A 14,060-nucleotide genomic window follows, 5' to 3' on the forward strand; every position below is an offset into this window, starting at 1 on the left:
AAACCCCCTCCCAATGAATTTTATAATCTGGGATCTGTTGTTAAAGCCCCCAACGCCTCCCCTGTATTATTCTAGGATATGTTACTATAGCCCCTCCTCTGTATACTCTGGGATCTGTTACTATAGCCCCTCCTCTGTATACTCTGGGATCTGTTACTATAGCCCCTCCCCTGTATACTCTGGGATCTGTTATTATAGCCCCTCCCCTGTATACTCTGGGATCTGTTACTATAGCCCCTCCCCTGTATATTCTAGGATCCGTTACTATAGCCCCTCCCCTGTATATTCTAGGATCCGTTACTATAGCCCCTCCTCTGTATACTCTGGGATCTGTTACTATAGCCCCTCCCCTGTATACTCTGGGGTCTGTTACTATAGCCCCCCCCCCTTTCTGTATACTCTGGGGTCTGTTACTATAGCCCCCCCCCCCTTTCTGTATACTCTGGGGTCTGTTACTATAGCCCCCCCCCCCCCTTTCTGTATACTCTGGGGTCTGTTACTATAGCCCCCCCCCCTTTCTGTATACTCTGGGGTCTGTTACTATAGCCCCCCCCTTTCTGTATACTCTGGGGTCTGTTACTATAGCCCCCTCCCCTTTCTGTATACTCCGGGGTCTGTTACTATAGCCCCCCCCTTTCTGTATACTCTGGGGTCTGTTACTATAGCCCCCCCCCCTTTCTGTATACTCTGGGGTCTGTTACTATAGCCCCCCCCCCTTTCTGTATACTCTGGGGTCTGTTACTATACCCCCCCCCCTTTCTGTATACTCTGGGGTCTGTTACTATAGCCCCCCCCCCTTTCTGTATACTCTGGGGTCTGTTACTATAGGCCCTCTGTATCTTTGGCCCCTGTAGATGATGGGTGTACAGTCCTCCAGCGCCCGGTTCTCTCCCCCCCCCCCCCACAGCGGTGGTTCCTGTAGCGGCGCAGCTGGCGCGGTCCTGGCGCTTGGAGCCGTGAGGCTTTGTAGTGGGGCCAAGCAGCTCTGACCGGGATGATGATGATGTGGGACTGGAGAAGGGAAGCGGCTGTGGGGTCAGGGAGAGCTGAGTACAGCTATTATCTGCAGCCGTGACCGGTCACATTGCTATATATAGAGGGAAAATGATAATCTCAGGATACCAGAAGACTCCGCTGGATGAGAGATACCACCCTGGTCTCCCACATCACAGGATACAATGGGGGGAGACAGTGCAGGGATTACCCGCAGCAGACGGGCAGCTGTGCACTGACAGCTGGAATTTCATCCATTATTACAGTGACGGCCTCAAGGCTGATTTTAGTGTAAGGCTTTTTCTTTATTTGTAGCACAAGGCTTGTGTCTATCTGTGCAGTGTTAGGCTTGTGTATGTTTCTGCGTCACAGGGCGGGTTTTTGTCTGTGGGGTTCGGGGCTGGTGTCTGTGCGGTGTGGAGCTGGTGTCTGTGGGGTTCGGGGCTGGTGTCTGTGCGGTGTGGAGCTGGTGTCTGTGGGGTTCGGGGCTGGTGTCTGTGCGGTGTGGAGCTGGTGTCTGTGGGGTTCGGGGCTGGTGTCTGTGCGGTGTGGAGCTGGTGTCTGTGGGGTTCGGGGCTGGTGTCTGTGCGGTGTGGAGCTGGTGTCTGTGGGGTTCGGGGCTGGTGTCTGTGCGGTGTGGAGCTGGTGTCTGTGGGGTTCGGGGCTGGTGTCTTTGGGGTGCGGGGCTGGTGTCTGCTTTCTGTGCGGTGTGGAGCTGGTGTCTGGTGACTGTGCGGGGCTGGTGTCTGGTGTCTTTGGTGTGCGGTGCTGGTGTCTGGTGACTGTGCGGTGCTGGTTTTTGTGCTGTACAGGGCTAGTGTCTGGTGTTTGTGCGGGGATGGTGTTTGTGTGGTGCAGGGCTGGTGTTTGTGTGGTGCGGGGCTAGTGTCTGGTGTTTGTGCAGGGCTGGTGTTTGTGTGGTGCAGGGCTGGTGTTTGTGTGGTGCGGGGCTGGTGTTTGTGTGGTGCGGGGCTGGTGTTTGTGTGGTGCGGGGCTGGTGTCTGTGCGGTGCGGGGCTAGTGTTTGTGCGGTGCAGGGCTGGTGTCTGTGCGTTGCGGGGCTGGTGTTTGTGCGGTGCGGGCCTGTGTTTGGTGTCTGTGCAGGGCTGATGTTTGTGTGGTGCGGAGCTGGTGTTTGGTGTCTGTTCGGGGCTGGTGTCTGTGCGGGGCTGGTGTATATGGAAGGCCGGTGTTTGGTGTCTGTTATCTGTGCAGTGCGGGGCTGATGTTTGGTGTCTGTGCGGTGCTGGTGTATGTGCAGTGTGAGGCCGGTGTTTGCTGTTTGTGCGGTCTGGTGTCTGTGTGGTGCGGGGCCGGTGTCTGTGTGGTGCGGAGCCAATGTCTGTTCGTTGCGGGGCCGGTGTTTGTGCGGTGCGGGGCTGGTGTTTGTGCAGTGTTCGGGGCTGGTGTCTGTGCGGGGCCGGTGTCTGTTGGGTGCGGGGCCGGCGTTTGTGCAGTGTTCGGGGCCGGTGTCTGTGCGGGGCCGGTGTTTGTGCAGTGTTCCGGCCGGTGTTTGGTGTCTGCTGTCTGTGCGGTGTGGGGCTGGTGTCTGTGCAGTGCGGGGCCAGTGTCTGTGCGGTGCGGGGCCGGTGTCTGTGCAGTGCGGGGCCAGTGTCTGTGCGGTGCGGGGCCGGTGTTTGGTGTCTGTGCAGGGCTGATGTTTGTGTGGTGCGGAGCTGGTGTTTGGTGTCTGTTCGGGGCTGGTGTCTGTGCGGTGCCGGTGTCTGTTGGGTGCGGGGCTGGTGTCTGTTGGGTGCGGGGCCGGCGTTTGTGCAGTGTTCGGGGCCGGTGTCTGTGCGGGGCCGGTGGTTGTGCAGTGTTCGGGGCCGGTGTCTGTGCGGGACCGGTGTTTGTGCAGTGTTCCGGCCGGTGTCTGTGTGGGGCCGGTGTTTGGTGTCTGCTGTCTGTGCGGTGCGGGGCCAGTGTCTGTGCGGTGCGGGGCCGGTGTCTGTTCGGTGTGGGGCCAGTGTTTTTGCAGTGTTCCGGGCCGGTGTCTGTGTGGGGCCGGTGTTTGTGCAGTGTTCGGGGCCGGTGTTTGGTGTCTGCTGTCTGTGCGGTGCGGGGCCGGTGTCTGTGCGGTGCAGGGCCGGTGTCTGTTCGGTGTGGGGCCGGTGTCTGTTCGGTGTGGGGCCGGTGTTTGTTCGGTGCGGGACCGGTGTTTGTGCAGTGTTCGGGGCCGGTGTCTGTGTGGGGCCGGTGTTTGTGCAGTGTTCGGGGCCGGTGTTTGGTGTCTGCTGTCTGTGCGGTGCGGGGCCGGTGTCTGTGCAGTGCGGGGCCGGTGTCTGTGCGGTGCAGGGCCGGTGTCTGTTCGGTGCGGGCCGGTGTCTGTTCGGTGTGGGGCCGGTGTCTGTTCGGTGTGGGGCCGGTGTTTGTTCGGTGTGGGGCCGGTGTCTGTTCGGTGTGGGGCCGGTGTCTGTTCGGTGTGGGGCCGGTGTTTGTTCGGTGCGGGACAGGTGTTTGTGCAGTGTTTCGGCCGGTGTCTGCGCGGTGTGGGGCCAGTGTCTGTGCGGGGCCAGTGTCTTTGCGGGGCCGGTGTTTGGTGTCTGCTGTCTGTGCGGTGCGACGCTCTCTTTGCTATGAACGTCACTTTGGCTTGCAGTAAGCTGTTCCTCTTGTTGCAGTTCCTGTCAGGTGTGGACACTTGGTGTAAGCTCTGTAATGATGGGGGTCTCCCCTCTGAGATGCAGGGGCTGGAGATGGCGATTCATCATCATCAGACGCTGTATGAGGAGGTGACGCAGGCGTACACTGAGGTGAGGACCGTGCTCTGTGTGTGGCCCCTGGATATCCTGTGTCTTACCCCCCATCCCCACCTGCACATGTTACCCCCTTTACCATCATGTCTGCCCTGCCCCCCCCCGCCGGACCCTCACACCCTTCGTCTTCCTCCCTCAGGTCAGCCAGGACGGGAAAGCTTTGCTGGATGTCTTGCAGCGCCCGCTCAGCCCGGGGAACTCGGAGTCTCTCACAGCCACTGCCAACTACTCCAAGGCTGTGCACCAGGTCCTGGACGTGGTCCACGAGGTTCTGCACCACCAGCGGCGGCTGGAAAGTATCTGGCAGCACCGCAAAGTGCGTCTACACCAGCGGCTCCAGCTCTGCGTCTTTCAGCAGGACGTGCAACAGGTAAAGAGACGGCGAGAGGGTGGAGAAAGGGCGGAGGAGGTATACTGATCCTGATGTATTCCCACTGCTGAGGGTTTGTTACAGATGCATCCAGTCTAGCCAGGACTTTTACCTGCACTGACACATTGTAACAGCTCATAGATGGCCCCCAGCTGTAGTCTCCAAGCTGTTGTAAAGCTACGACTCCCATCATCTGCTCTCTGCTCATACATTGTATCAGAATGTTCTCATTCAGTGACTGCAAGCAGAGGTACGGCAGAGCCAGGCAGCGTCATGTCACTCGGTTTCTGACCGCCATGTCTGTTTCTTCTTTTCTCTGCTCCTTGATTTGCATATTGATGGCACAGAATCCTCATCCGTCACGTCCGTTGTTCGATAATAGACGCTGTTTGTGTACTGGGGTTATTAGCTGTCCCCCTATGACAGCCCCGGACCCCCAGGATAATACCTGACTCCACCCCCTATGCTAATTACTGACCTGGCGACAGATTACGATGTCCGCTCCCTTTGGGCCCATTATCAGCTGCTGTAGTAAAACACGTCTGTCCCTCAGCAGGACACGGGCGATAAGACAAAGCCGTGCACAATGGCGCTCCTCTGGGGGCTGCCCCTCCATTGTGTGTGTGTAACCCCCCAGCTCTAGGCCCGCTATCAGTCCCTAACAGATGTGCGAATCCCCCTGAGCTTACGTGTAACTGCGACAAATGTGACGATCAGAGACGACAATGTGAACGGCAGCAGAATGATGCGGAGGCAACCCCGTCATCTGGAGACAACAGACCCCGTATGAGGTGTCATCCAGCTTTCCTGTGACCCTGAATCGTAGTATATCTGTACAGTTGTGCCCGCTCCCCTTGGCTTTCTGCCCATGTTCAGGTTCTGACATTCTGTTCATGAATCAGGAGGCTCAGGATGAGCAGAGCTTTACGTTCCTCCAGAATACAAGTGACTATTAGGGAATCTATGATTGCTGCATTGACCCTGGGGGTCCTGAGACCCTCCCCAGCATTCTCCCTGGGGTAATGGTATATACTGTTGTTCTGTGTTGGGTGGAGATAAGTTTGCAGTAGGTTGTGGACTTCAGATCTGGTGGAGTGTCTGACCCTTGAGGATCAGCTGCTGTCCATCCTGTTACATGGTATATCTCTGCTTAGTATCGCCTGCAGTGACCGTCTCATGTCTTTTGCTCCTTCAGGTCTTGGACTGGATCGAGAACCATGGAGAAGCGTTCCTCAGTAAACACACTGGAGTGGGCAAATCCCTGCATCGGGCGCGAGCGCTGCAGAAGAGGCACGACGACTTCGAGGAAGTGGCCCAGGTATTGTTATATCCATGGTAAGGGGGGCATCTCCCCTCCCCCAACAATGCTGGGATCTGTAGTCATTGATAAAAGGAGAAATGCTGGAGCGAAGGTGACAAGAACCAATTACCGTCAGTAATAACAAAGTCCGCTCCATCTGTAATCAATACTGAGAACAGTTCTGCTCCGCCACCTGCAATTATGTACAGCTCCCCCATCACATTGTATACTGTGTAATGTACAGCTCCTCCATCACATTGTATACTGTGTAATATACAGCTCCACCGCCACATTGTATACTGTGTAATATACAGCTCCTCCATCACATTGTATACTGTGTAATATACAGCTCCCCCATCACATTGTATACTGTGTAATATACAGCTCCCCCATCACATTGTATACTGTGTAATATACAGCTCCCACCGTCACATTGTATACTGTGTAATATACAGCTCCTTATCACATTGTATACTGTGTAATATACAGCTCCCCCATCACATTGTATACTGTGTAATGTACAGCTCCCCCATCACATTGTATACTGTGTAATATACAGCTCCCCCATCACATTGTATACTGTGTAATATACAGCTCCTTATCACATTGTATACTGTGTAATATACAGTTCCCCCACCGCCACATTGTATACTATGTAATGTACAGCTCCCCCATCACATTGTATACTGTGTAATATACAGCTCCTTATCACATTGTATACTGTGTAATATACAGTTCCCCCACCGCCACATTGTATACTGTGTAATGTACAGCCCCACCGCCACATTGTATACTGTGTAATATACAGCTCCCCCATCACATTGTATACTGTGTAATATACAGCTCCCCCATCACATTGTATACTGTGTAATATACAGCTCCCCCATCACATTGTATACTGTGTAATATACAGCTCCCCCATCACATTGTATACTGTGTAATGTACAGCCCCACCGCCACATTGTATACTGTGTAATGTACAGCTCCCCCATCACATTGTATACTGTGTAATGTACAGCTCCCCCATCACATTGTATACTGTGTAATATACAGCTCCCCCATCACATTGTATACTGTGTAATGTACAGCCCCACCGCCACATTGTATACTGTGTAATGTACAGCTCCTCCATCACATTGTATACTGTGTAATATACAGCTCCCCCATCACATTGTATACTGTGTAATATACAGCTCCCCCATCACATTGTATACTGTGTAATATACAGCTCCTTATCACATTGTATACTGTGTAATATACAGCTCCTTATCACATTGTATACTGTGTAATGTACAGCCCCCCCATCACATTGTATACTGTGTAATATACAGCTCCCCCATCACATTGTATACTGTGTAATATACAGCTCCCCTGTCACATTGTATACTGTGTAATATACAGCGTCACATTGTATACTGTGTAATATACAGCTCCCCTGTCACATTGTATACTGTGTAATATACAGCTCCTTATCACATTGTATACTGTGTAATATACAGTTCCCCCACCGCCACATTGTATACTATGTAATGTACAGCTCCCCCATCACATTGTATACTGTGTAATGTACAGCCCCACCATCACATTGTATACTGTGTAATATACAGCTCCCCCATCACATTGTATACTGTGTAATATACAGCTCCCCCATCACATTGTATACTGTGTAATATACAGCTCCCCCATCACATTGTATACTGTGTAATATACAGCTCCCCCATCACATTGTATACTGTGTAATATACAGCTCCCCTGTCACATTGTATACTGTGTAATATACAGCGTCACATTGTATACTGTGTAATATACAGCTCCCCCACCGCCACATTGTATACTGTGTAATATACAGCTCCCCCATCACATTGTATACTGTGTAATATACAGCTCCTTATCACATTGTATACTGTGTAATATACAGCTCCTTATCACATTGTATACTGTGTAATGTACAGCTCCCCATCACATTGTATACTGTGTAATATACAGCTCCCCTGTCACATTGTATACTGTGTAATATACAGCGTCACATTGTATACTGTGTAATATACAGCTCCCCTGTCACATTGTATACTGTGTAATATACAGCTCCTTATCACATTGTATACTGTGTAATATACAGTTCCCCCACCGCCACATTGTATACTATGTAATGTACAGCTCCCCCATCACATTGTATACTGTGTAATGTACAGCCCCACCATCACATTGTATACTGTGTAATGTACAGTCCCACCGTCACATTGTATACTGTGTAATATACAGCCCCACCGCCACATTGTATACTGTGTAATATACAGCGTCACATTGTATACTGTGTAATATACAGCGTCACATTGTATACTGTGTAATATACAGCTCCCCCATCACATTGTATACTGTGTAATATACAGCTCCCCCATCACATTGTATACTGTGTAATATACAGCTCCCCCATCACATTGTATACTGTGTAATATACAGCTCCCCCATCACATTGTATACTGTGTAATGTACAGTCCCACCGTCACATTGTATACTGTGTAATATACAGCCCCACCGCCACATTGTATACTGTGTAATGTACAGCTCCCCCATCACATTGTATACTGTGTAATGTACAGCTCCCCCATCACATTGTATACTGTGTAATATACAGCCCCACCGCCACATTGTATACTGTGTAATATACAGCTCCCCCATCACATTGTATACTGTGTAATGTACAGCTCCCCCATCACATTGTATACTGTGTAATATACAGCTCCTTATCACATTGTATACTGTGTAATATACAGCTCCTTATCACATTGTATACTGTGTAATGTACAGCTCCTCCATCACATTGTATACTGTGTAATGTACAGCTCCTTATCACATTGTATACTGTGTAATATACAGCTCCCCCATCACATTGTATACTGTGTAATATACAGCTCCCCCATCACATTGTATACTGTGTAATGTACAGCTCCCCCATCACATTGTATACTGTGTAATATACAGCTCCTTATCACATTGTATACTGTGTAATATACAGCTCCTTATCACATTGTATACTGTGTAATATACAGCTCCTTATCACATTGTATACTGTGTAATATACAGCTCCCCCATCACATTGTATACTGTGTAATGTACAGCTCCTTATCACATTGTATACTGTGTAATATACAGCTCCCCCATCACATTGTATACTGTGTAATATACAGCTCCCCCATCACATTGTATACTGTGTAATATACAGCTCCTTATCACATTGTATACTGTGTAATATACATCTCCCCCATCACATTGTATACTGTGTAATATACAGCTCCCCCATCACATTGTATACTGTGTAATGTACAGCTCCACTGTCACATTGTATACTGTGTAATATACAGCCCCACCGCCACATTGTATACTGTGTAATATACATCTCCCCCATCACATTGTATACTGTGTAATATACAGCTCCCCCATCACATTGTATACTGTGTAATGTACAGCTCCCCCATCACATTGTATACTGTGTAATGTACAGCTCCTTCATCACATTGTATACTGTGTAATGTACAGCTCCTCCATCACATTGTATACTGTGTAATATACAGCCCTACCGCCACATTGTATACTGTGTAATGTACAGCTCCCCCATCACATTGTATACTGTGTAATATACAGCTCCCCCATCACATTGTATACTGTGTAATATACAGCTCCCCATCACATTGTATACTGTGTAATATACAGCTCCCCCATCACATTGTATACTGTGTAATATACAGCTCCTTATCACATTGTATACTGTGTAATGTACAGCTCCCCCATCACATTGTATACTGTGTAATGTACAGCCCCACCGCCACATTGTATACTGTGTAATATACAGTTCCCCTGTCACATTGTATACTGTGTAATATACAGCCCCACCGTCACATTGTATACTGTGTAATATACAGCTCCCCATCACATTGTATACTGTGTAATGTACAGCTCCCCCATCACATTGTATACTGTGTAATGTACAGCCCCACCGCCACATTGTATACTGTGTAATGTACAGCCCTACCGCCACATTGTATACTGTGTAATGTACAGCCCTACCGCCACATTGTATACTGTGTAATGTACAGATCCCCCATCACATTGTATACTGTGTAATGTACAGATCCCCCATCACATTGTATACTGTGCAATATACAGCGTCACATTGTATACTGTGTAATATACAGCTCCCCCATCACATTGTATACTGTGTAATGTACAGCTCCCTGTCACATTGTATACTGTGTAATATACAGCGTCACATTGTATACTGTGTAATGTACAGCAACACACACAGTATACAATGTGGCGGTGGGGCTGTATATTACACAGTATACAATGTGATGGGGGAGCTGTATATTACACAGTATACAATGTGATGGGGGAGCTGTACATTACACAGTATACAATGTGGCGGTGATGCTGTATATTACACAGTATACAATGTGACAGGGGAGCTGTATATTACACAGTATACAATGTGATGGGGGAGCTGTATATTACACAGTATACAATATGATGGGGGAGCTGTATATTATACAGTATACAATGTGATGGGGGAGCTGTATATTACACAGTATACAATGTGATGGGGGAGCTGTATATTACACAGTATACAATGTGATGGGGGAGCTGTATATTACACAGTATACAATGTGGCGGTGGGGCTGTATATTACACAGTATACAATGTGGCGGTGGGGCTGTATATTACACAGTATACAATGTGATGGGGGGGCTGTATATTACACAGTATACAATGTGGCGGTGGGGCTGTATATTACACAGTATACAATGTGGCGGTGGGGCTGTATATTACACAGTATACAATGTGACGGTGGGGCTGTATATTACACAGTATACAGTGTGACGGTGGGACTGTACATTACACAGTATACAATGTGACGGTGGGGCTGTATATTACACAGTATACAATGTGATGGGGGAGCTGTATATTACACAGTATACAATGTGACGGTGGAGCTGTACATTGCACAGTATACAATGTGACGGTGGGGCTGTATATTACACAGTATACAATGTGGCGGTGGGGCTGTATATTACACAGTATACAATGTGGCGGTGGGGCTGTACATTACACAGTATACAATGTGATGGGGGAGCTGTATATTACACAGTATACAATGTGATGGGGGAGCTGTATATTACACAGTATACAATGTGATGGGGGAGCTGTATATTACACAGTATACAATGTGATGGGGGAGCTGTACATTACACAGTATACAATGTGATAAGGAGCTGTATATTACACAGTATACAATGTGATGGGGAGCTGTATATTACACAGTATACAATGTGATGGGGGAGCTGTATATTACACAGTATACAATGTGACGGTGGGAGCTGTATATTACACAGTATACAATGTGACGGTGGGGCTGTACATTACACAGTATACAATGTGGCGGTGGGGCTGTATATTACACAGTATACAATGTGACGGGGGAGCTGTATATTACACAGTATACAATGTGGCGGTGGGGCTGTATATTACACAGTATACAATGTGACGGGGGAGCTGTATATTACACAGTATACAATGTGGCGGTGGGGCTGTACATTACACAGTATACAATGTGATGGAGGAGCTGTACATTACACAGTATACAATGTGATGGAGGAGCTGTATATTACACAGTATACAATGTGACGGTGGGGCTGTATATTACACAGTATACAATGTGGCGGTGGGGCTGTATATTACACAGTATACAGTGTGACGGTGGGACTGTACATTACACAGTATACAATGTGGCAGTGGAGCTGTACATTACACAGTATACAATGTGATGGGGGAGCTGTACATTACACAGTATACAATGTGACGGGGGAGCTGTATATTACACAGTATACAATGTGGCGGTGGGACTGTACATTACACAGTATACAATGTGATGGGGGAGCTGTACATTACACAGTATACAATGTGACGGTGGGACTGTACATTACACAGTATACAATGTGACGGGGGAGCTGTATATTACACAGTATACAATGTGGCGGTGGGGCTGTACATTACACAGTATACAATGTGACGGTGGGACTGTACATTACACAGTATACAATGTGATGGGGGAGCTGTATATTACACAGTATACAATGTGATGGGGGAGCTGTATATTACACAGTATACAATGTGATGGGGGAGCTGTACATTACACAGTATACAATGTTATGGGGGAGCTGTATATTACACAGTATACAATGTGGCGGTGGGGCTGTACATTACACAGTATACAATGTGACGGTGGGACTGTACATTACACAGTATACAATGTGACGGTGGGACTGTACATTACACAGTATACAATGTGGCGGTGGGGCTGTATATTACACAGTATACAATGTGGCGGTGGGGCTGTACATTACACAGTATACAATGTGGCGGTGGGGCTGTACATTACACAGTATACAATGTGACGGTGGGACTGTACATTGTGAATCACTGCTCCCCTGTGATGATGATTGTAGATGGATGCCGGGGGGCGGTAGGTGCCGGTATTTATGTTCCGTCTTTCTGAATGGCGGCATTAACCATAATCACGGAGTGTGGAATAACAGCTTTACGGATGTGCGGTGGGCGGCGAATTCATCATCCTGCAGAGCAGCAAACATGAAATGAGAGAGAAATGGGATTAACCCTTCATGGGGGATGCAGCATAAATGGCGTACAGCTGAGAAGAGGAGGGTCCAACGCATTTCATCATCATCCCATCTCTATTCACTTCACGTGATACTGACATCAGTGGGACGAGGGATGACGGGCACCTATAGATTCATGGTGTATACAGTCCTATGAGAGCCTGTACTTCACTGACACATTGTAACGAACCCCCAGGAGACGTGTCTGCGCTGCATGCAATTGTAACAAACCCTCAGCTCTGTTACTGTGGTTTCTATTCACTGACAGGAATTAGAATCACTTTGACCTGATGACGTGTTCCTGTCATGGCGGTTGTAGATCAGGGCGATGAGTATGCATGGATTCTGACCATGTGAATGGTGTACACGAATGGATTGCGTTCTGCGGTGATGATGAATCCCTATTGCCGTGTTTTCCATGTCGCCTTCATCGTAAGCAGCGAGTCACGTGGGTGGATGCAGTAACCATGGCAACTGTTCCTAGCAACTAAGTGCCATGTGCCGACCACCGACCCCCCTCACCCTATAGCCCCCTTTGTGCCCTCAGAATCTAATTTTAGGTGTTTAGTAGTTGTGTTCCTGACCGTACGTGTGGCGTAGACGCACCGTATCGCGCCTACGTATGTGTATCCGTCTATTATGCGTCTGTGTGTTTTATTCTTCTCCAAAATCTTCATTCACTGAGATCGTAGAATTACAGTACTGTCGGTTTTCTATAATTGCACACGACCGGCATGACGCATTGGCTTTCCGAGCCATAGGAGAGTGTTCACATGATATCTGGCTGCAGAACGAAGTCACATGTAGATGATGATAACAGCGGATCAGCACCCCCTGGTGGCCACAATATAGTGGATTTCTTGCTTAAAGGGGTAGTTCACCCATTTTTTTATGATGTGGTGTCAGAAAGTACCAGAGATTTGTAATTAACCTCTATTAAAAAATCTCCAGGAAGTGGCGTATTCTCTCCAGTCTGACACAGTGCTCTCTGCTGCCACCTCTGTCCATGTCAGGAACTGTCCAGAGCAGGAGAGGTTTTCTGTGGGGTTTTGCTGCTCCTCTGGACAGTTCCTGACATGGACAGAGGTGGCAGCAGAGAGCACTGTGTCATACTGGAGAGAATACACCACTTCCTGCAGGACATACAGCAGGTGATAAGTACAGGAAGACTGAAGATTTTTTAATAGCAGTACATTACAAATCTCTTTTTTTCTTTTTTGGTGAACTATCCCTTTAGTTTGTTTTCCCCCTTTTTGTGGGTTAACACTTTGCTGGTGTTGTCTTTGGCAGAACACATACACCAACGCTGACAAGTTACTGGAGGCCGCCGAGCAGCTCGCTCAGACCGGCGAATGTGACCCGGAGGAGATCTACAAGGCGGCGCGGCACCTGGAGGTGCGGATCCAGGACTTCGTCCGCAGGGTGGAGCAGAGGAAGCTGCTGCTGGACATGTCTGTCTCCTTCCACAGTCACACGAAGGAGGTAAGAGGATCCGCGCTGCAGAGGAAACGGCTAGACACAGATCCGCAGCTGTCAGTGCATCAAAGGCTCCGCCACCCGTCATCAGATACACCAGTGACGGAGGCGCCCGCTGCACTAACAGCCTGGCGGAGTACACAGGAGACGTGACAGCTCCCTACACTGCAGCCACTGATCAGACATTCACTGCAGGGAACGCCAGACGCCACAACTATAGCATTATCTGATCAGAGGAAGAGAGAAATGTAACGTACACAGGGACTGCACCGGCAGAATAGTGAGTGCAGCTCTGGGGTATAATACAGGATGTAACTCAGGATCAGTAATGTATGTACACAGTGACCTCACCAGCAGAATAGTGGGTGCAGCTCTGGAGTATAATACAGGATGTAACTCAGGATCAGTACTGTAGTGTATATACACAGTGACCTCACCAGCAGAATAGTGAGTGCAGCTCTGGGGTATAATACAGGATGTAACTCAGGATCAGTA

The 14,060-nt window shown here is 48.8% G+C and overlaps 1 protein-coding gene across 6 annotated transcripts in view; it reads left to right on the top strand.

The window, feature by feature from the left end:
- KALRN (kalirin RhoGEF kinase) overlaps positions 1 to 14,060 on the top strand; it is a 237,598-nt gene that overhangs the window by 110,489 nt on the left and 113,049 nt on the right. For all 6 annotated transcript variants that reach the window (XM_069982465.1, XM_069982466.1, XM_069982467.1 and 3 more), the window contains exons 8-11: positions 3,614 to 3,745; positions 3,888 to 4,118; positions 5,314 to 5,436; positions 13,380 to 13,571. In XM_069982465.1, coding sequence (XP_069838566.1) covers positions 3,614 to 3,745; positions 3,888 to 4,118; positions 5,314 to 5,436; positions 13,380 to 13,571 — 678 coding nt within the window. The remainder of the gene's footprint in view (positions 1 to 3,613; positions 3,746 to 3,887; positions 4,119 to 5,313; positions 5,437 to 13,379; positions 13,572 to 14,060) is intronic.

Source organism: Dendropsophus ebraccatus, chromosome 9 (genome assembly GCF_027789765.1).
Source record: "Dendropsophus ebraccatus isolate aDenEbr1 chromosome 9, aDenEbr1.pat, whole genome shotgun sequence".
Taxonomy (NCBI): domain Eukaryota; kingdom Metazoa; phylum Chordata; class Amphibia; order Anura; family Hylidae; genus Dendropsophus; species Dendropsophus ebraccatus.